Raw genomic sequence first — 24751 nt, forward strand, 5'->3', positions numbered from 1 at the left:
GTATTTATTTTTTCTAGTGTACGTTTAAAATATAAAGTTATGAAATGAAAAATGTTGTAATATTAACCCGGGGGCTCCGATTTCCATTCTTCCAAGTAATTAATTTAATTATTTCTTGAACTTAACAATCAATGCTCGTTTTGGTATTGAACTAGTATTTGTCTAGGATAGTATGTCCAATATTTTTTAAAATAATATATTTCTTTAAGAAATTTAGATATTCTGTTGAAGTTTTTTCAAGAAACTCTAGTGATTCCTATATTTTTTTTTATGTTAAGTGTTGTTTAATTTTATTGTTCAATAATTTATTGACTATGAATTATAATTAATCTATGTTTATTTTTAGTTTAGATTCACAGATTATTTGGAAAATGGAATCAAATAATTTACTCAGAAATCATGTTGATATAAGTATGTATTGTATACAGATAATAATAAGAATATCTGACGAATTTCACATTTATTAATTATTAACAAACTATTAAATAATTTTTCTTTTGATCAATTATAAATTTATTTTAAAAATTTTATAATTACGATTACCTAGTTATATTACGTATTAACAGTTATACATTTAAAAGATATGCATTGATATGAATTAAAGATTTTACATCGTGAGATATTTTTATTTGTCAGTTATTTTTGTGGTATTTTGTTATTTTATTTATTTGTGGCACATATTATACCTGAATCGTTTACATTGTACTCACGAATTTGAAAAAAATGAAGATGAATTTAGGTTGAACTTTGTTTAATAACTTCAAACTTATATGAATACATCATGAAAATTGTATTAGGCAAACCCTAAGTTAGGTTAGGTTAGGTATACCCTTTTATAGCTATTATTCCAAACTTAATTCCATGATATTAGGTATTCTAAAACTATATTTATACGTGACTATGAAAATAGTGGATGGATTATTTTACGAATAATGTATTTATCGATGTTGTTATTTTCGTTTTCGATATATATCGTATTCTTCACTCTGCCAAGTATGAAATTAGTAATCAAAATTTAACAACTTTCAAAAATGGTTTTTTTTTGTTAAATTATAAATTACACAATTATCATAAATAAGTAAAGTAGTAAGTACCTACCGATGCATAAAAACCAATTGAGACTGATATTCACATAGTATAGGAACCTATATAATATAATATATTAACATACGAATGCATCTCTATTTTTTAAGTAGTAGTTTTCGTAGTAAAATATTATTTAATACAACTGTAAACACTGTCAAAGATTATTCGTTTTTTAATTATATGATAATGTGTGTTTATTTTTATTTGAATAAATTTCAGATTTTGTGACACAATTAGTTAATACAAATTAATGACGACTATGACAATATTTAAATGCTACAAAAAACATAAAGAAAAATAACGTAAAAATGAGCAATACTGTAGAGTATAAAGAAATTAACTCATAGGTAACTATCATATTCTATTCACCACAATATTCATTCATGGGAATTAATGACGAAGATAATAATAATAAGTCACAACAATAGTAATATTATGTATAAAGTAAGCACTACGATAACCATTAAGATATATTATAATGATTAATGAGCAAATGAGCAATGCTTTAGAGTACAAAGTAAATGACGCATAACCAAATATTCTACTTAAAAGTTAAAAGTAGATAAGATGTAAGAATGGAACTCAACACCAAAATTCTTGGGGCCTACACCAGGAGCACGTCCTTTTGACGACCCGAAAAAGGGGTCAAGTACATAATAAAGGGAGATTCCTTTGAAAATGAAACCCTACCAGAACAACTACTGCCTGAATAAAAGCGATGAACAGTCGTGAATATTACAGTAGACAAACGAGTGTTGTATATAATAGTATGATAAACATATTATTATTATGAACAACAATAATAACAAAAACGTCAACTATGATAATTTATCGGCCAGTGGCCAGTAATAAACAAAACGTGTTCGTTATAATCTCGAAAACCATCCGAACACAAAAATTATATAAAATGTAACAAGTACATCACAACAATATTAACCTATAGAATTAAGTGATAATTATCTTACCTTTGTTTAAAAATGTACATTTCGTAGTAGTTGATTACGTAAAATATTGATGTCTTACCTGTCGAAACAATAGTATTCCGGCTGGCTAAAATGGAAAATTAGACTGCAGAAGAACGTAAAGAAAGTTTTGACAACATTTCGTGACTACTCGTGACCATTAAAATCCTGACGGTTATAAGGGTACCAAATGTGAAATATAAAAGAACTTTTGTCGCACTCGAAAAATAATCTTTTTTAATTCCCTTCCGGGATAGTGCTGTTGCATGTAAACTGCACGTAAATATTAAATTTTATTAATTACCTCCTTCTTTTTAGATGCTTTTTTGTTGAATTTTTATTTAATACACGTAATTCGTTATGTAGGTATGTTGCATACCTACATAAATCATTATGACGATATCTTTGTGTTGGTCGTGCATCTCATTTGATTTATTCATTATTTAATTCATAAGCATTAGTCTTATTATTAATAAATAACCAGTTACGACTCGATTTTATTTACTTTTTACTCGTTCTTCCGCTTCTTCATACCAAACTCAGCAATCTATTTTGCATGTTCTTACAAACTACATTTATAGCTATTTTTGGAAGTTTGTAGGTACACGACACTCGTCTTGTTTTAGTAAGAAAAACAATATTAGGACACTACTGATACATGTGGAGGGGAAATCAATGGATGGTTTTATTTTAAAAACCAAATTCGAAATTGTCAATATATTTATAGTATGGAAATGTGTATTTTTAAAATGATGGGTTATGTACCCTTGTTTGGACGTTGTACATATATTTTGTTTACGAAAAATATAATTCTATAACTAAATGTTAATAATAACATTAGAGTTTATCATAACTTTATTAATGACAAATAGTAGATGCAACTGCCATGATTTTTATGTGCGAAATAGGCCACCAGTCTTTAGTTACCGTGACCTTTTTCAATTGAGTGTAAGCAAAAATCTGTAAAAAAATGTCACTCTGCCTATTGTTTGAATGATGAAATTGGCAAATGAAGACCCGCCATTCCTAAATAAGAACGTTCTGTAATTGGTTACTTTTAATATATTTTTAATATTAATGATAAAATATCTACATGTAATGTATTGAACAGTTGTAAATATCATGCCAATTAAGCTCGTCCCGTTTTTAAATGTAAATAAATAATCAAGAATACGCGAATTGAATATGCTAATCAAGTGGTAGTAAAGACATGGTCATGGATTTGAGAAAATGTATATATATATATTCAGGGATCACAGAAATGTACCTGCCATAAGATAGTTAATGTTTTTATCGTTAATTACTTACGCTAACCTCGAGAAAAACATCTTTGATGTAAATTAAACCAACAAAGAACCTTCTATAAATCAAATCTGTCTCGGAATTGTATCTTTTCCAAGAATATTTTTCGAAATACCACAACGTATTTCGCTGTTGTAAGAAGTATTCTCATTGTAGCGATCATGCAGTTCTCAACAATGACGAGTACACATAATTTGGTGAATTGAAAACAACATTTTATTTTGTATATATAAAAAACATGGTTACATTGCCGTGCTTGAAAAAAAAAAAAAAAAGGCGGAGGAAAAATTATATTAATCAACAATAGTTTGTACGACACAAAACATGTGGGCTCATTACATGAATTGCGTGGCACAAACATATAAGGTAACAAAAATTAAGAAATATAAAACAAAAGTCCAATCACATTACACTACAACAGTAATGTTTTGCTTAAAATTATCTTAAACACATAGTTACAACTTACACTTAAGTTTATCGTTATTTTTCTCTTATTTACGCTAGGTACCTATATAATAACATTATATATTATATTCATACGAATACGTTTGAACAATATTAGATCTTAACACTACAACTATATGAATATTTTAAAAGCACATAACTATAGTAAAATTATTAACATTTTAATTTACCATACACATCGTTTGGTTATGAAGAATAATAGTAATATAATATATATATATATATATATGTATACACAACGTTACCTATAATATTATTAAATTGGTAGAAAGTGGTAATAAATACACTTTTGTTTATACACATCACACGCACAGTTAATTGATCCAAACGCTATACTTATTACACTTTAATATAATATTGGATAAGAATTATGGATAATAAATTTAGTATTAACATTTTAATTACATCTATATAATGTTTCTTAGGCAACTATTAGTCTTATATTTTTGGGCTAGGCGTAAAGTAGTTTGTGGCGGAAATTGCAATCGTATTGAACCATCATTAGTGTCTTGATAAATGTTCTGAAAAAAAAAAAACCACAATCAATTTGAAAATAACCATAGAACGTACGAAAACTTTTTTCATTTGGTTATAATCTTATATAACATTTATACTTTAAAAGTTCCACGTTCTCGTATAAAATAAATATTGATTGAGACAATGAAATACGTTGAACTTTTATTATCGAGTGCTTTAATAAAGTAATATTTTAATAGGTTTTCTATAAATATTATTTAATCGATGAAACTCTAAATCGCATGGGTTTCATAATAATAGTCTTTGTATATTTTACTCGTAGTGTTTACAGTGCTAGGAACTTTATTTGTAAGTCAATAAAAAACAATTTATTGATTAAATAGTTAATTAGTAGGTAAGAGTTGATACCTCAATATTATAATCAATTTTGCTATTTTACTTTCGATCGGTCACACTGAACATTTGTTCATTTGTTCATTTGTTCAAATGTCGGAATGAAAACTTGTCCAATTTATATATTGTAACTTTGGGACGTTATTATAATTTATCAATTCTTTACTGCTACAAAAACCGGATAATCCCTGGTCAGAATATACTCGAGGCGGCCGCGCAAGTATCATTCGACATTATTTATTAATTTTTCTAATGCGAGTCCATTGTTTGCTCGGAAATCTTAGTATTTGTTTTCATTTCATAGGTTTGGCCTGGAATGGATTTTCTTTGAATAATAGCCACTGTTCTCGGCCGTTCTTAACGGTGGTCGTGGTAGGGGGGGGGAGTATGGACTAAGGGGGGTTGGCCCCTCTGCCAACCGCTGACGGCAACGAGAGCGTAATTTGTTGCAACATTTGTATTTATATTTTATTATCATTGTGGCGCGGTCCTTTTGTTTGGATCGTGGGCCTAAGTACCCGCGAATAATACACACCGGATAATAATACTTTTTGCTTAACACAAGCCGTCCGAATGTACGTTTCCACGCGTGAACAAACGATCTGAAATAAAACATCATGTATATAGTGGCATTAGCATAACGCGAGCGTGGAAAAAAATTATTTTCCGCGAGCAAAAACATTTTGGATCGTATTATTATGATTTCGGCGGTTTTCGGCAATCGGCATTGTCCGGCAGGTGAAATCGTTAAAAAAATAATCTATTTAACGGAATAACGACAAATCGATATAGAACCCAATAACCGTATACCTGAATGTACCGATTATCTTTGTTATTGTTTGACGGTCCGATCGCCATGGTAACCGCTGCAGCAGTATAATACTGTCGGGAAAAAATAATTAAAATAATTTACCGGGTGCAAAAAATTACATAAAACGAACGGGGCTTGCGTCCCTTCTGCGACGAAACGGTCGTGCGATTTGTGTGTAAAGTGGGTGGGCTTATATTATTATTATTATTATTATTATTATTATTATGCACCGTGCTCGCCCGGCGTAGTCGTCGGAATCGCACAGATATACCTACTCAGATTTCGCGACAATCGATATTATGCAAAACACGCGGCTGCACGAAACACAACCGTATAATATAATACGTAGGTACATTATAAAGTGTACGGATTACCGTAATCCTGTAGATTTCGCCATTACCGAACGATATCGGTCACTTTTGGACCCCTGGGCTTTGTTCTCGTTATGACCGCGGGTCGTGCATACGGCGACGGCGACGACGACGACGACGATCGCAAAGTTTGCTTCCCCGCCGGGTTTTTCGGTCAAATCGATTTCGACTCGCAATAATTATATCATATACAATACATAATATCATATTTCTGCGCGTCATTATTATCATGCGCGCTCAGTAAACGGGTGCCGCGTAGATTTATAATAATTATTTTCATTCGCGGAAATTGGTGCTGCAGATAGGGACCGTGGAACACGTTTGTGTACAAAACTCACACTACGCCACTGCGTACCTGTAAAATTATACATCTTATTTACGTTATTACATTATATATATATATATTACATAATATTACTGTGTGTGCCGACGGCAAACAAATATCAATTTTAGATCCTTGCGGGGGTGTATCGACGCGGGGTATAAAGTGATTTTATTAAGACGAAGGCAATTTGAGAATCCCGTTTTATTGCCAAAAAAAAAAAATAATATATATATATACACGCCTAGGGTGTATATACGATAAACATAAGAGTGACGCCGTCGTCGCCGCCAACGCTCTCCGAGTTTCAGCATCCGGTACTGCCGCTGTCTGTGTTTTCACATAGTTTGTAATGCGTGTCGCGTTTCCTCGTTAGTTCGTCAAATACGAATTTTGTTTGTTTTGTTTTTTATTAGATTATACGGTAAACTCAGTGCTCAATAAAATATGATAAAAGCCATTTACGTGCAGTATAATAAGTATATTAATAAGTACGTATGTTGCGAATACGAATTTAAAAATGAGAACATGCGTTCAAGACGTAATTACTATGAGTTCGTCAGCTGTAAACATTAGACGATAAATAGTATATACAAACATGTATCAGAATTGTATTTTTCTGCAAAATAAATATAATATTTTACATGATTTGTTAAAAAGTAAATTTCAGTAGTCTGTTGAAATTATTACTTATAGTATACCAACCTTTAATATATACCAAATCCGAACTTAAAATAATCATACAAATTTTTAGTCGGCATCATAAACAGTTATGTTAACACTTTAATGTATACTGACCACGCTGTTATATTTAGGCTTTTAATAATGTTTTAAATTTAACTGATAGATTCTATATTGCGCTATAAACTATTTTTAACGAAGATAATAAGATTTATAAAGATAATCATCATCTAATGAATCACCAATTTAATATACAAAGTAAATACTTGTTTTTTTTTTTTTTTAAATGATACAAACGTATATTATTTAAAACATAATATTAGGACATTACATTTATTGCATGGTAAGGAATTTAATATTGATTCTAAACAATTTAATTAATTAATTAAAAGGAATTGTTTATAATATTTAAAAATCATACTTTACTCACTGTACCGGCATTTATTGCACTTAAACTTTATGAGTTGAAGATTAATTAAAATATTTGAATAATATTAAAATATACTGTAAATTGAATATATTTCTCAGTCATAGTTTCATTTTTTTAGCATATTTAACAGTAATATTTGGATTTTTTTATGTCCTCGTCCCATAGTGAACCTCCATATACAGCTGTGTCATATTCGTAATGTGGAGTTTATTGCTTTGACATAATTAAAATACTTAATATTATATTTCAATATTAAACTCGAAAATCATTACAGGGACAAAATAATAACCAATTATAGGATGTGTATATTTTTAGAACTTATAGAAATTTAAAGTTTATAGTGATCACAATAGAAATTATTGAATTGTTCGTGAGGTTTTTAATTTTGTTCTCTATTGTAAGAGGCACAGTTTTCTAAAAATGTATAAAATAAATATAATATATAGCATCTAGATTGTTAGATGTATACATTTTTTTGTCATTTTAATTTTGAACAACATTTGTGCTAGAGTGAAGAAAAAATTTACATTTAAATTACGTTAATTATTACTTGTTAGCATACTATATCATTTGTTTTCATGGCCAGATAATTTAATAACTATTGTAGGTACAATTAATATTCTTTTGTTACTTCAAAACAATTATATAGGACCTACTTATATTTTATTATTATAATAAGACTTAAAAATTACTTGTTGTAGAATATATGAAATTTTTTATTTATTTATTTTGTAATATGCTAAAGTTATAATTATAATATTATATAATAATTTAATAAATTTGTGGTAAGGATCGCGTTTTAATTTAACAATAAAGGATTGATTATAATTGTTGTTATTGTAATTTAAATTATAGATACGCGTTTGTCTTAAATAATATCACTCAACATAGTGCACATTTTATGGTTTTTTTTTTTTAATTTACACACATTTTGGTTCACGTATCTATAACTTTAAACTTTTAATTATCACAAATATATAATACTTATATTTTATTTTTGTCTATTATACAATATATTCACTTCATTGTTGTGTTTAAAATACACCGTACAAGATGGCTGGGACAAAGAATTGCAATTAGAAAAATTCCTATAGTATAAAAAAAATGTATTGTGTATTGATATTTTATAACCTAGTAGTTTGGTAGTAAGCACAATACTATGATCGATGCGATGACAACAATATTCAAAAACTACTCGCATATGCTATTAAATTGCCTACACAAGACGCCGTCTTATAAAATTAACAAAACTGTTGTGTTTTTTGTTAATATTTTTTTTCTTCACAGATTCAGTTTTTTGTAAAAGAAAAGTACGTATACTTTAAGTAGTGAAACAAAGTATAGTAGTATGTTATTTGATATGTAATCGTGTTGTGTAATTTACAATGTATTATAATAGTTGGTCAGGCTGTCTTTGAAATGTTTTAGCCTGGGAAAAGCAGACGACAGGATTTGTAGGAATTTTTATTTACACCTACCATTGTTTCTCAGTGCAGAATTGTCTCTTTTCCTTACTCAAACAAATGTGTCTTTCATGTTTTAGATGTATATTAAAGTATACATATATATTATACAGCCGTTGTTAATGGGGGAAATTGTGTTTCGGAAGGTTTGCGTGTCGGGTCGAAAAATCGATATAAGTATACATGCATTAAATTCCCGTGGAGAGTGAGCTTTTCCGTGTTTCTCCGATATTTTTTCCTCTCCGAAGAACATGGGGCATCAAACGAGGTTAACTCCCATCCTCCCTAGATCCTCTGCAGTAACAGTAAAAATAAACACGGCCTTCGACCTAAAATTAATTAATAAGTCTTCAAGTACGCCTTGTGTGTGAATCCTAGTACCTATACTGGAGATTCAATAACCTGTAGTTTGTTTCAAATAAAAACAGAGACCGGAGTGTCTTGACCATAAAACAATGTCTGACGTATGTATTTTCGAGTGAAAGCGTACGTGCGATCGCGTGAGTATGCATGAGTTGTTCAAACAGTTTTAGTTCAATCGTGACTTGTGTTTAAATTATTGAAAAACCTTCACCGATTCGACTTCGAACGACACGTTCAAATCCATCCAAGCCACAGAGAATATAATGTATCCCATATATTGGCTATTTATGGCAGTATGGTAAAATATTGTTTTTTTTCCAAGCGACATTTTAAAAATGGCGGTAATGTATATACGTTGAATTCGAATTATATATAATAATAATAACTCTAAACGTTGGTCATCAAGTTTGCCAAATAAAAAAATGAATACATAGATACGATTGGAGATACTTATTCCAATTCTCAGTATACCTTTACAGGATAATAATAATATTGCTTCGCATTGGAAATCTGGAACTTATGCGATCATTATTTTCTGAATTTATCTATTTTAATATATATTATTGAAAGTCAAGATATAAAATATAGATTTATAATGCGTATTTAGTTACTCCATTACAATAAATTCTTTCATTTAATATACTGAAATTGAATTATTTGTACTCCATACCTCCATACAGCCATACATTTTTTTTATTGTTCATATTTAAAGTTACCTATTGAAATAGTTTCATTGGATATAAAATATATATTTATTGAGGTATCTAGGTAGATACTGAAAAGCTTCCATTCACCTTGCACATTTTTATATCTATACACGCTAGTCATTTTGATTCAGAATTGTTCATATCAAAAGAAAATTGACAATTCACATTCCTCTATTTTTGGCTTTGAACCAACACCTCTGTTAATATATTCTGTTTAACTACTAAATACAATATCAATTTATGTATTTTATTTAGTAACCTATATATATATAAAATATTGAGCTGTATTTTATATCTTATATATTGGATACCATGTACACGCATCAATAAATAGCAGTCAGCAGTCTCTCGCTGTGTTCACTTAAAACATTAATCATATAGATTTATTCAAAAAAAAAAATGAGATTTCACGAGTCAGTTTTATTTATTGGCGAATCTCAAACGGTTTAAATGTATTGTCGTTTTAGTTTAAAAGTATATCATGATAAATATTACAAAAAATGATGAACTTTTCTAAAGTAATAGGTTCTTGGAAAGTGGAGGGAAAGTAGTTATTTTTCATAGAACTTTTTGATTTATAAATCACACCACCGTGGAATGAAAAATGGCAACATCCATGATGGAATATTTAATGGTTTATGATGATTAGTGGTTTTTATTATTTATTTAATCAATATTATGCACGAGTCCTGATATAATATGTTGCTAAAGTTGATAGAACCATTCTATAAAAAAAACACATGGTAATTATTTTAAAACATATTTGAATACAGTTCGAAACGTGCAGTGTAACTGATAAAAATAGACTGTCTACTGTCTTGAATAAATGGCCTAAAATAAATTTGATTTTTCATTAGTTATTGCGTTATATTTTAAATGACTAAATGTTTGAAGATAGGTTTGGTGTTTGGCATTTCGTTCATTTAAATAAAATTCTATGAGTATACAACTATAATAATTATATCGTATGCAAAATGCTTCAAATTATTTGTATTCAGAAACAAGACGTGTTAAATGCAATGAAACGGCAAAATAAAAGTAAAATAAATAATGATTAATAATTGATACACCCAAGAGGTTTTGTTTATATGATTAATATGAATTACTGTCACGCATGGCCGCATGGGTGTGATCACATATTATAATTAAATACAATTTTGTGCATATATTTTATGTATATAATATAAACGAACATAAGTCGCGATACATTCTCACTATGTCTGTAGCAAATCAATGATATATTTTGAATTCAGTTAATAATGTGGTTTTTAAACAATAATAGTTCTGTGCGAAATGTAAGTACTTATAATATTTCTGGTGTGTTTAAAATTTAAACCTAATTATATGCGGTTATCGTAGGCTTATGCAATGAAATTGTTCACATTTTACCAATATGCCTACGATGCTTAAACTCTCTTTGTTGTGCATTGATTAGTTTAGTTTGGACATTTAGCCCTGTTTAATGGAACTATTCGAAGTTTGGACAAGTCAATAAATCGGAAAGTGTTCTAATTTACTTTATGACTTTATGAGTAGTTTATCCTTTTAGTATATATCCTTTAGTTGACCTTTTTTGAATTCATTGTACTGAAAATTCTTTAATAGTAATTCTTTTAAATAATCAACTAAAGTACAGTTATTTATCTTAATTTATTTATGGGATCTAGAGTTCCATTCCTCAATACCAGATACTGTGATACTTTATTTTTAAAAGAACCATTATCAAAACTATATTTTCTCTAGGCATATAAATAATATGACCAAGCTCTCCAATAGTATACTTGACTTTGATTTTCATCTTGATAATTCTATAGAAGATACTGATTTAGTCCTACCATTTTTTAATTTAGTTATTATATTACTGTGATATAATGTTATTGACTTATTGTTGTTGTTGATTTTTTTTATGTCTTATCTTTATTAATTACTATATTTTATTTAAATATTTTACTGTTTTGTTTATAAATAACTATTCCAATCACTAATTTAACGTAAAAATCACAGAAAGCTAATAAAGTCGAATTAGTTTTTTTGTAAATAAATAGAATTTTCCACTATAGCATTTTGTTTAACCTATAAATTATAATATAGTCTCATAAGTCATCATATAATAGGCGTGCTGTGCGTTTGTGAGTTTTTGTTTGCCTTTATTTATTTGTGGGATATTTCACGTGTCATCAATGTGACCACCAAAATATTGAAACATTATAAATTTGTTTAACAGTTGGCTAACCAAACCAATCCCTAGTACATAATATAGTTCACTGAACCAGAAACCATAAATATGGTACACAGATATTGTTAACTAACCTCACCAATGACCGCGAACAGCGCAACAGGTAGCACGACTAAACACGTAATTTAATATTATAAATGGGTTATTTAACACGTTTTTTTCTATTATTAATTATTATGTGTACATAGCCTTTTCATGTTTGTTCCTTTCAAAAATGTGTTTGTGTATTTTTGAAAGCTGTTCATTTTATCCAACAATTTTATACAGTGATGTTGAGTAAATATAATTTTTTTTGCTGCTGCTCTTAAATACTCGTACAAGTGTTGAGTGAAGAAACATTTTCTTTCTTTATTATACTGTTGGATCTACAAGAGTTGTATTTCATTTATTATTAATACTATGTGTAAACAGTAAAAATGTAAAAAACTTGAAAACTATACATATAATTACGGTCTTTAATTTTATTCATTTTAATATACTTATTACTTAGTACTGCTCACAATTAAATTCATCAGTTAATTAAGTTAAATAATGTTTAGTACATTTCTAGTTATAAATATTTATTTACCATTAATAAGGTTTTGTATTGTTTTTGTTAAAAGACCGCCTTTGTTTAAATTAATTATTTTAAAAAAGAGAAAAATGAATACCACTTTCTTAATAATCCTTTTTGAGTTTGTGCTTTATCTCATTTGATGTTTTGTCTTCATTTAAATATTGTCTTTAACAACTTTTTTTTGTTTAAAAATACTAAACATTTTTTTTAACTTTCTTTTATTTTTATTAGATTAAATTTGTAGTTATTAAAAGTCTTTTAAAAATATTATAATTACTTTAAAGAATTTTTATTTTATAATATTTAAAATTAAAATTCTTCATTTAAGAAGAACGGGCGTTTAAAAAACGTACACCTTATTAAATAATTAGATAAAAATGTTTTTTTTATCCCATAAATGCCTAGTGTAAACGATCAAATAATATATTAGTTGGAGCACCGAGCAAGTATAAAACTTTTAGTACTCACCATTCGAAGTGTTTAAAACTCTGTAAATTTCTAATTATATTGTTAGACGTTAGTTAATATGTAGTCGAAAAACGTTATTATGAAGGTCATTAATCAGAATGTTGATATTATGTAGTCAAATTTAATTCTTTAAAACCAACAGAAGATTATCTCGTCCTTATAATATTCATTTTATTTTATTTATCAAGAACTATTATAAGGACCAGGTCCCAACGATACAAGAACATAATTTTTTGTTATCTGAAATTAATTGCCTTAGTCCCTTCACGTTGCATAAGATCTTTTCATTTTTTGTTCCATTTTCTTCCTTTTACTACTTAGTCATTGCTCCTTTATCCTGCCTCATGCGTTTAGCAAAAAAGGGCCCTACTTCTGAATTTTAATTGTAGTTTTCTTCTCTTATTTTATTGGCAATTATTTAATCATGTTTTTTCTTTAAAATTCAGCTGATATCTTTTTTATCATTTTAAGTCTTTTATTCTAATATTATTAATAATATCTTCATAATTATTATACATATTTTGTTCATTATATTTACCTTTCCTTTAGCAAACATTTTTTTATTTATTTTTTTTGTCTTAGTTTTTTGAGACTGAATATAATTTCCCAAATACTGAAATATTTTAGACCTAATTTTTTTTTTGTCTTCAATTCTGAAGGCGAAAAGCTTGACAATTCAATATATAGCGTTTATCAGTTGTTTTTACAGTTTTATTAAAATATCAAAAATAGTTTATATTTTAAATAATTTTTTTTAATTCACTAAGACACTTGGAGGTTCTGGTTTTGACGAAATTTGATATTATTTAAATGAACAGTTATGTATTCAATGAATCTATTACAATGAATGAAACAATGTCGAAGTACACTTTAAAGAAGCAAGTGTTAACTTTATTTTGTTTTATTTTTAATCATCGATAGGTATTAAGTTTTTAACAAAAGAATAATTGAAAAAATATTTGAATCATCAAATTAGTATTTGGTTTTGAATAATATCACTGCGCTTTTGTTTGTGTACTTGTACTAAGACATACATAAAATATAATTAAATATTTTCAAATTTTATTTGCTTTTGACTCATTGGAGTCATTGAAATTTCCAAGTTAAATTAAAAAGAAATATTTAATCTGAAGTAATATTCTTAAATTCGAGGCTAATATAAAAATTGTTTTTACCCTTTTAAGCGCATTAAATTTTATACAATTTTTCCATAAAAACTTAACATACATTGATTATAAAAAAAAATAAATAATAATTTCATTAAGTTTATTTGAAGTTGATATTCAACGTATGATATTAGAGTCAACTTTGCTATTAAATTAAAAAAAAAATATATATAATATTATGTTAAGTTTTGTCCCTTGTGGCTTATTAGTCAATGATATGGGAAAAAAGCTTTTTATGCGTATTCATCAAATTAGTATAAGAGATCAAATTAAAATTTGAATCAATTAGTTAGTAATTAAAAAAATTCGGTGTCATCATAATATATTATATACTAGTAGCAGTATAGTATACTGTGGGATCAATAATCAAACTTTTCAACTAGACATTATTCGTTTTTCACTGACGTTATGTTATTAACTATTCATCATATAGAATACATAAAATAACGTAATACTGTACAATTCTATCGAAATATAACAAATTTTAAAAATACAGTTTTTTATTAATTTTTGTTTTAAATAAAAATCAGTAAACATTTTGTATTGGTATGGTTTGTACATAAATATCCAAGTATAAAATATGCAATATAAAATTTTGCACTTTATTTAAAAAACCGACAAAAATCTAATGAAATTATGAATTGCTTGTTATTTCGGTTAAAATAATTATATTTTACATTTTTGTTCAGTTAATTATCAAGCTTCTGGTTCGATATTATACCTTTAAAATTAACTTAATGATAACATATATTTAAATAACCTCTTATTGAACAAAAATATTAAAATAAAAATAAAAAACAAATTGATTTATTAAAGAAAGTAACGATAGTATAATTTGTCAAGGGGGAAAAGATAAATAAACTATTAATACAATTACTGATGAATGCTCGAATTTTGTGCATACTTATGCAAGATAATTGTAAATGCCTAATTCAAACTATGGAAATTCATTAAGGGAGTAGTTAACGTCCCGTCCTTAATCTAGGGAAACTTTTAATGAAATTTCTGGATATGTCGAGGTTAAAGGACCAATAAGAAGAATGGATGTGAGAAGAAATTATTCTGAACAATATTTACAAATTGCTTGTTAATTTTACTACCTTTTTGTAACTGTATTATGTCAAACAATATACTACAGATCAGTTTATTATTTGTATGAACTCTCGTAACTAATCAAAGTAAACATAATTGGATATAGACGTTTACTTTTCAATGAGACCATTAATGACGAATTGCACAGAAGTTTTGCTTTGATCTGTGGGTCAGCTTTTCAATACTACAAGATAATTACATTTCAACAAAGTTAAGTAATTTATTATTTAAGTTTATATGCATAGGTATTATAATAGTGTATACTTGAAGACGGTTTGAAATTCGAATTCGGATTGAAGATTATATTTTAGTTTTTTAATAAGTAGTGTTTTTTTAATAAGTCGTTTTATCATGAAATTTGCTGTCAGACACCAAAACATAACCAATAATTTCATAATTAATTGTACGCTTCACAGAAAGATGAAATTTATAAAGTGAGGAAGTATTCTGCTACTATATACATATATAACCCGTTTTCTTACAATTCCTGAGTGTTTACGTCTTGAACAGTATTATAACAATATTTGTCACTGTATATTAAGTACGTATACAAATTAGTTAGTTATATGAAATATAATACCATGATTAAATTAAATAATACGTTTTAGCAGGTATTCATAACTAATGCTTTTGAAGCAATTATGAGTGTTTGAAAACCCTTTCGATTATTTGTATACAATTATTAAAATATTTTTTTTTGTTACCCACCTGAGTCTAATTGTTTCCATGTTTAAAAACCATGCAGAATACAAAAATTATTTTATAGAACAATGTATTGTGCGGTAGACGTTAGTTAATGCAATGTGCATATATATGTTAGTTGTTAGTATAGCAGTTATAAATTATTTGGGTTTCATTATTTTTATTAAGAACATACAACAACAATAGTTGAATAATATGTGATTATCATTGTGATACTAATTCGGTAATAAATAATATTGAATTTTATCGTATTGTTATGATTTTTATTTACTGAATTTTTTGTTTTTGTTTTCTGTAACAATAATATTTCATAAAACACTGCCCTATTCATTGAGTCAAATATTGAACGAGTTTTCATTATTTTATCTATGTTTATTGATTTTAATGGTATTGCACGTTAGTATGATTACCTACTATATGTGTTTAATTATTTTGAATACAAATGAACTTTGTGTCAAATGTCATGTTTCAGAAACAAATAGGTGCCGTATAATATTCAATACAATGGCATTCAAACAATGTTTTTGAAACTTTTGCTACAGACGAATAAAATTTTATAAAGACGAATTTATTCCTTCGCATATCATATAATGATATAAACGCGAGAAATATCTTAACTTTGCCATTTATGAATACACTATGCAATTCGAACGATGTAGGTAGATACTTAAACGTTTTTTTATTAGTTACATCACGACTAAAAATATATTTGTGAGCTGTTGTGGAGGGCGTGTGAGTAATATTAAGAGAGTCACTTATTACCCAATTCGTATGAGACGTTGCAGGATTTTTATGGAGACAGATTTGGAATCGCATAACAATAAGTCCACACTCCGTAGTGTACAAATCTTCACGACGACGTCATCCATATCAACATTGCATAACCCAACGATTTGACTATGAATATCTGAACAAGTGAGATGTGCCGTTTTTGAGAATCACTCGTTATATAATGTCATATTGATATTGAACTGTTGTAATATTGCGGAGCCAAGTTTTTACATAACTGTTGTGGGCACAATAACGTGCTCGATATCGATACTCACAAAATTGACGTAGATTAATTGTTTTAATCGTTGAGTTTGGATATTTACTCTCACGAAAAGTGTAATGAAATACTTAACGCGGTCGACGACGGTATAGGCAATGCGTCGCGGAACAAATGAACGAAATAGTCTGCTGTTCGTGTCGCGAGCGTAATATTATAAAACAACGATTGTGGGGCACATTATATTATTAATAACGACAGTTTTCGAAAGCCGAAATGCACTCGCCATATCTATACATTATGTAAAGACACATCTTTAAGGCACACCGTCGTATTTTCAAGGTCCGCCAGAGGTCTCGACCTGGCAGAATGAATGCGGTTATTGTTCACCACGACGACAGTAGCCTAATTAAGTGATAAAGCGAACCACCGAGTCGTTTGTTTCGTTTGAACGCGGAGCGGCGTACGTCGGCGGAAACAGGTAGCAGGTAGGTACACCGCGATCGCCGAGCTGAGGGTTACACGATTTAACACTGTATAGTAGTCGTCTAATGGCGTTGGCGGGAGCGGTTACCCATCTCAGCACTCTGCTATTATATTGATATACTTACACGCACCCGTAATGTACAAGTATAGTGTAATTATTTTATGGTGGAGTCGCATGTCAAATCTAAGAAAATACAAGTCATGTTGATTTTTTTTTTTATCATTAATACTATTTTAATATCAAAAATACATTGATAACCTATCGTAGATATATGTGTTATAGTCCGTAACCCACATGTTCTTAATAAATGCCGATAGAGAAAACAGTTGGGTGTTTCTTGGGATAGGTTGTGTGGTTCACGATAAAATTAATCTCCCTGTAAACGTCTGAACTGCAGTAATAGAAATACCCTGGCGAGGAGCCGTTATGTAACGCGATATGATCGCTCGAACAATAAATTAAAATATCACAAAACCGGTAAATGATGCCCATGGTAAAAATCCATCACCCTGCCGTCGGTGCAGTGTTCCTAGTATACGACTTGAATACAGTTGTAACATTATTGCTTATGTCCCGTGCACTTCCGAAAACCGATCGATACGAGGACTGATGCGATTTAAGCTCGATGAATACACATTGAAGTATCCGCCGGCGAGCATACCAATTTGTCATCGATCTTCCCACTTAATTATAGAATAAATGAGTTCCCAATCAAAAGACGTGTCGTCGATGCCAGTTTGGTGTCTGTGTGTACTCTGCGAGTATGTTATAATGTGGTTACGTAATATGACGTTGGCGTAGTGTATATACGTTAACTTCGTCGACTGACCTAATTGCACTCTCTTGACTGTGCGATTTTCAATCGCTGAGTTTTACCGATCGTCCGCACACTATAATAACATAATATTCTATTATAATATGGAAATGCTATTATATGATACTGTTTTCACCACACCGCGGCCATTGTCATAATTATGTGTACACAATTACCTTACCAGTGCCCGTCAAAATACAATTTGTACTTCTGCATTGAACGTGTATATATAATCGATAATCACGGCTACATTGATTTTTTGCTCCAAGAGAAAATTTCAATTTAATCACGGCGGTTCTATCGTCAAATAATAATCAAGCAAAAATTGATATTTTATTTGAATAAATTATAGTTTTTACTAAAACTAATTTCCTTTCTTCTACGTTTTCAAAAATTGTATCGTTTGTTTTAATCCTATATTTATTTTACACATAAAAATATGTTATCATTTAAATATTTTATCAAAAGTGTTTTTTTTTTGTTTAGATTAAACGGTTTATCGTCACTTTGTTAGTCATTATATTTTTAATTTTTTTTTTAATCACAAAGCAATCCCGCAAATGAAAGATTTGGAATAATATCCATCATGGATGATTTTTTCTACAAAGAAAAACAAAATTAAAAAGTGTACGTATAGATATACTGTATAGAATATTCTTATAATGTTATAATATCATTATTACTCACTATTAAAGTTGAGCTCTATCTATTAAGCACATGGTGAGATGACTGAAAGAATAGAACAAAGAGTCAGACACGGAGGTACAGAATAAAAAAAAATTACATAATTAATTTAAAACAAAAACTATTTTGAAAATATTGCCTGATATATTTGAATTATTGTTTTGTTTTACAAAATAGGTATCAGTTTAATTACATCAACAAAAAAACAATTCTATCTGACTAAGTTTATCAGTAATCATATGATTGATAGTATGAGATATTTATCGAATATTGTGATATTGTATAAATATTTATTGTATCTAATCATAGTTGACGAAATGAATGGGCTGTATTGACTATGTGTTCAAGAAAAAAAAACTTCCGATTGAAATAACCATAAATTAATAACTATTGTGATTAATACATTAAAAAATATGTCAATATCAATATAATTTAAGCATAAGGTTACACATTTATCAAACATTTTTTGCAAGGCAAATTCACTAATACTTCAAATCATGTTTTGTTGGCTAATATTATTACTTATTAGTAAAAACTGTAATTTTCAAATATTATATGAAATGTACAGTACGATATTTTTTATTTTTTTTTTTTATTATTAGTTAAGCATCAACTACATAGGTTATTAGCTTACAGGTTGTATTAGTTTTAGGTTGTACATAATAAAATAAAGTAACATAACAACTCATAAAAATAGTACTATAAGTCCATAGACATATTATTAATTATTCTGATTACAACGTTTATAATGTCATGTATATTGACTAACGCCTCGACCAACATGTTCAATCTCCATATTATAAAGTTACGATTTACGAAGGTACACTTATTGGTACAACATTAAAATATTGCGGTCTGAAATGCGGCAATGACTTACGAAATACGATTTGGTCACACTAATTTATTGATTTTCGAATATATCAAACAAGAATGTATGGTAGTCACTTTCTTTAATGTACATACCGTGTACGTTTCGTTTTACATCAAAATCATTTCCGAAGGTACATTTATTATTTATCTGTTCACTTATTCAATCGAGTATAAGAGTCCCCGAGGTCGCTTTTTATGCCAAAATCTCACTCGATACTATAATCCGCATGTATAATATCGTACGGGATTTAATATATTATATCTTCGCACGTCTTTCGCGTACCGAATTCTCGTTACGACGATGGGTAATAGCCCGAAGGAACAATGTGTGGCGAATTCGTAAGTAATGGTTATATTACAATAATAATAGTTACAAAATGACGGTGGTGGTTTTTTTTTTTTTTTAGTTTGGATATTATTCCGAATTTTCCATCTTATCTTCCTCCGACGACGGATATTATAACATCCGTACGTAATGCATGCACGGCGTTATCCAACTTATGATTACAGGAGATTTGATTTTTGATTGTTTCGTTTGATAAGCTCCAGGTAAATGGGAAATAGGTTTATTTCGCCTTGCCATGTTTTGCACGCAATATTGTGCCGAGCAAAAAATATTATATATTTGCATCCGGAACGAAATTAATTTGCACATCACGAGTCTAAACATAATTACGGTCGATAGGTATAACGCATAACCAAGAATTTAGGGTTCTAATATATCATGCATTTTTGAAATATTTTATGAAACTTTCACAAACTGTTCATTTTAATGAAAAATAAAAAATTTTAAGCTAATACTTTTGTAGGGAGTTAATTTCATACCACTACTTATATTTAAATATCAAGTGGAAAATGTTATAGAATTATTGCTTGCATCGTATAAATAACATAATGATTGTCTTTTTTGTATTTATCTCTTCTACATTGCGATCGGGAATTAAATATTGATAATCACTAATCGAGTATGAATAATCAGTCTGACCATCGAGTGATGATTGTATGAAATATACCAAAAAAAAAAAAAACAAAACACAATATTTGAAGAAAAATTAAAAAAATATTTTTTTCAATATTTTAAAGTGAAAATGTCATGTGAAATATTTCATACTCATAACCCCAAGCGTGGTGTTACTTTACAAAGTTATTAGTATCAAACATTGAGGTATCGTTTGAGAGCCACCAACACGTAGCTGTAGTGAAATTGCCTATACACCACGCCGCCGGACATCGGATACACATAACAGGAATAATTATTGTCTTCTGAGCATCAAAACTCACATTATAGTTCAATTTTATGTGCATGTGTTGGACTCTAGAAAGAATATATTCATTACTCAATAAAATAGTAGTTGCTCTCAAATTTATACGTATGACAAATAATCAAACTAAAAAATGCTAGGTGTTAATCGTGACTTTTTGTATCATATCGATTATTATATTTTATGCTTTATGTTTTTTTTTAAGCGAAATGTACATCATTTCCTATCTATCATTGTAATGTTTTTGCTTGGATGGAAGGGTCACCCCCCCCCCCCCCAAAATAAAAGTCTTGTGGAATTATTATTATTAATAATTATACTGTAATTCCGACTCAGGATTTCTAAAACCTCCCCCCGAAATTTAATCGTATATACGCCACTGGTGTGGTCAGTCATCCGAACGTATTAGTGTTGGTCGTTGCCTATTGCGGTGCGGTCGGAAGTAGATGTAGTGTCGGTTGTGGGGACGACCCGTTACACATTATAAAGATATAACTTTGTTCACATATGAATTATAATAAGTAATTTTGTCCGAAAGCCGAATCAAGTATCCACTATATAAATATACTGCGGCATTCAATTCGAAATGATCTGCCCAGACTACTAATTTAATGATGTATAATATTATGTACTATAATACTACACTAGAGAAAAAGACCCACATTTATGTCTGTTTGAAAAGAATATTTTTCCATACAAGTTATAATTTATCAACAAGCCCAAAAAAATTATTTGGAAGAAAATTAAGTTTTTTTCACATGAATGGTTTACAAATAAAATGGGTCTGTGTTGAAAATAATGTACCTTTTTATCATTTTAAAGTTCACAGTAATCAAAACTTAATCCACGCTTAGAACACGACATGCATGTTGTATGCACTCTGAATTTTTTTCAAAATCGTCCTCGTAATGTGCAGTTATGCTGTATCTACAACTATGTATACAATTACCAGGTAACCTAAAATTAGGTATATTTTTAAATAAGAAAGTAAAGTATTTTTTTTTCTAAATAACATTAACACATTTAAATATAAAAATTAAGAACAATATTTGCCAGATATCTGTTACTTATGAATTTATACTCAACGGCATATCTACTAATGTTTGAAAGATGTGCCTTGCAGCAACGATAGATGATAATCTCAATTTTATTGTTGTATAATATCCGTTCAAGTATAATTTTTCTATATGAATACTTTATCGTGCGTACAAATATATCAAGGTTTTATACTCTCAAGCTAATTGTATACATATTATATTAAAATGCGTCAAAAATCGAAATTTATACTTTTGGTTTAAGCCAAAAACCATTAATATAATATTGAACAACACATAAACATGGCGTGTCATTTCGTATTATATTGAAAATATGTGTAGCATATGATTGAATGTTTCAGTTGAAAATATAAAGTCATCTATTTAAATACAACGTGACTTAAGTCTTAGACTCTAAAACATTGGATACAAATTGTATGCACCACGAAAAGAAAATATGAAATTGCTTTCGAACGTTGTGTTGAAAAAAATGTTTTTATGCATAAATATAACGTTATATAGTCGAAACAAGTGTGCAAAAAAAAATGTTCTAACAATTTAGTTAAGAAAAAACGTAAATAAAATGTACACATTTCAAACGGTCTTCCGGTGTTGACCCTCCGTTATATATATTTTTATTGATAACCGATTTTAGGGATGGCGTTATTTTCTTGTATAAAATACAGGTAGATATACTTGAATATTTTTTATTAAAAAAGAAAAATGTAATATTTATTTTTATTAGGATTTCTTTGAATAATGTGTTTATCTTAATATTCAGATTGATGTTGAGCGTAAGATAGACATAATGAAATACAGCTAGTATACAGCTACTATATATTATGAACAACAACAAAAAAAAAAGTAATAAAAGAAAAAGTTGTGCTATATTGTGTGTATTAATGTTTGTTTCGGTTAATTTAAATGTTCTGTGCACAAAACGTGGATGGAAGTAATAATATAATATAAATAGAAACATGGATTATTATTAAGAACGCGTTTGGTATTATTAAAGGAATACGCTGAATTTTAACAGTTTAGATTTGATCCAAGGATTTGGATTGCGAAGAATAATAGCTACGGGAACCATTTTTCAAGCAATACTGGTTATGACAGGACATCCAAGGTTTCTTAGACCCATAATAACTCTCAGAAAACTCAAACAATGGGAGAGAAAAAAAGACTTAATAGAAATTAATTATCCGTTTCCTAACGTGACCCCAGTATAATCACAATAGTTGCTTAAGATGAATTATCATCAACACGGATAATAAAACTTAACGGATAACATATTTCCGAAATAAAATCGTTTCCACTATTTCAGTAAAGTTAACTATTAAAATATTATATTTTAATGAAACTTCTCTTTAGTAATATAATTTAATCGTTTTGAATTGGGAATCGATTAGTTTCATTTAAATCTGCGTAATAGGTTCAAAATTATTTATGCGCAACGTGACACTTTTTAAGGGAATTGGAAGTTGGTACCTACTTTTGTTTTTTATTAATCATTTGATTTATTAGTTTCAGTTTATTTGCCATTCCAACGTTATAATATTTTCTAATTAAGTAAAATTATAAATGATTTTTTCTGTTTTAAATTACGTCACAATAGTTCATAATTTATTTTGCGTTTAGTTGTTTCAACTTGAATAATAATATTTTTATGATGTTATTTTTTAATCCTGTTAATAAATTATCATAGTCAAACAGTCGTTGCATGTACAACAGAGGTAACCATACGAGGGCCATTGTTACAACCCTAAAGAATTAAAATGAAAAACGTCATCGCAATTATTTCTATGGCCGTATAATCATAATTAAGTATAATTCATTATTTTAAGTGTTTCCGCGGCACACTCAAATATAATAAATTCTAAGCGCTTGGAATTTCAGCATTTACTTCACATTTATTTAATACGTTTTCTTTAGATTTAATTACTAACGATTCCGATATGTCATTGTGCATTTTGCAGGTCTCATACTGTGAGATGAATATTTTTATGATAATATATTACACACAGTTATATTCAAATATGTATCAAATTCAACACATTAAATTAAAGTAATAATTTCGCTGGTACATAATATAATTATTATTAAATGAAATCAACTGCTTCTGTGAATTCCGTACCCAACCATTAATTCGTCATTCTGAGTTCGAAGTAGTTATTTAAATTTGACATAATTATTTAGAATAGTATTACACTTCGTACTTGGAAACAGTATTATAACAATGCGTTTTCGTATTGGATATAAAATTAATCATACGAAACCATGGCATCTCCTTAACTCGTAATATGATGTGGTTCAGTATAAAGATAATAATATTGAATATTAATTGTAACTTACCATTGAGATGTTTACACTTGGGTTTTAACGGAGTTTTGTTGTAAATTACTAGAACGACCAGAAATACCGTCCTCACGTGTATACGCAACCAACATCACTTCGACGGCATCTTGATTGTCCTCTTGATCACCCATCATCAATCCGTCCTAAGTAAAAACAAATAAAATATGTAAATACATCGTTATGTTAACGGTTCAATTATTCAAT

The 24751-nt window shown here is 28.6% G+C and overlaps 1 protein-coding gene across 3 annotated transcripts in view; it reads right to left on the reverse strand.

Annotated features, from left to right (window-relative positions):
- Positions 1–4071: 4071 nt before the first annotated feature.
- Positions 4072–24751, reverse strand: part of LOC111042529 (neuropeptide Y receptor type 2-like) — a 156359-nt gene continuing 135679 nt past the window's right edge. The window contains exons 6-8 of one of the 3 annotated variants that reach the window (XR_002605462.1): positions 24545–24690; positions 19030–19071; positions 4072–4336 (exon numbers count right to left, since the gene is read on the reverse strand). Coding sequence is in view for 2 of the 3 variants with exons in the window: in XM_022327157.1 (XP_022182849.1) it covers positions 24556–24690 (135 nt within the window). In the remaining variant the exon portion in view is untranslated. Of the gene's footprint in view, positions 4337–5220; positions 5288–19029; positions 19072–24544; positions 24691–24751 lie in introns of those variants that run through there. The other 2 variants (XM_022327157.1, XM_022327158.1) reach the window with 2 other exon arrangements.

The sequence above is a fragment of the Myzus persicae genome, unplaced genomic scaffold, assembly GCF_001856785.1.
Source record: "Myzus persicae strain clone G006 unplaced genomic scaffold, MPER_G0061.0, whole genome shotgun sequence".
In the NCBI taxonomy this organism is placed as follows: Eukaryota; Metazoa; Arthropoda; class Insecta; order Hemiptera; family Aphididae; genus Myzus; species Myzus persicae.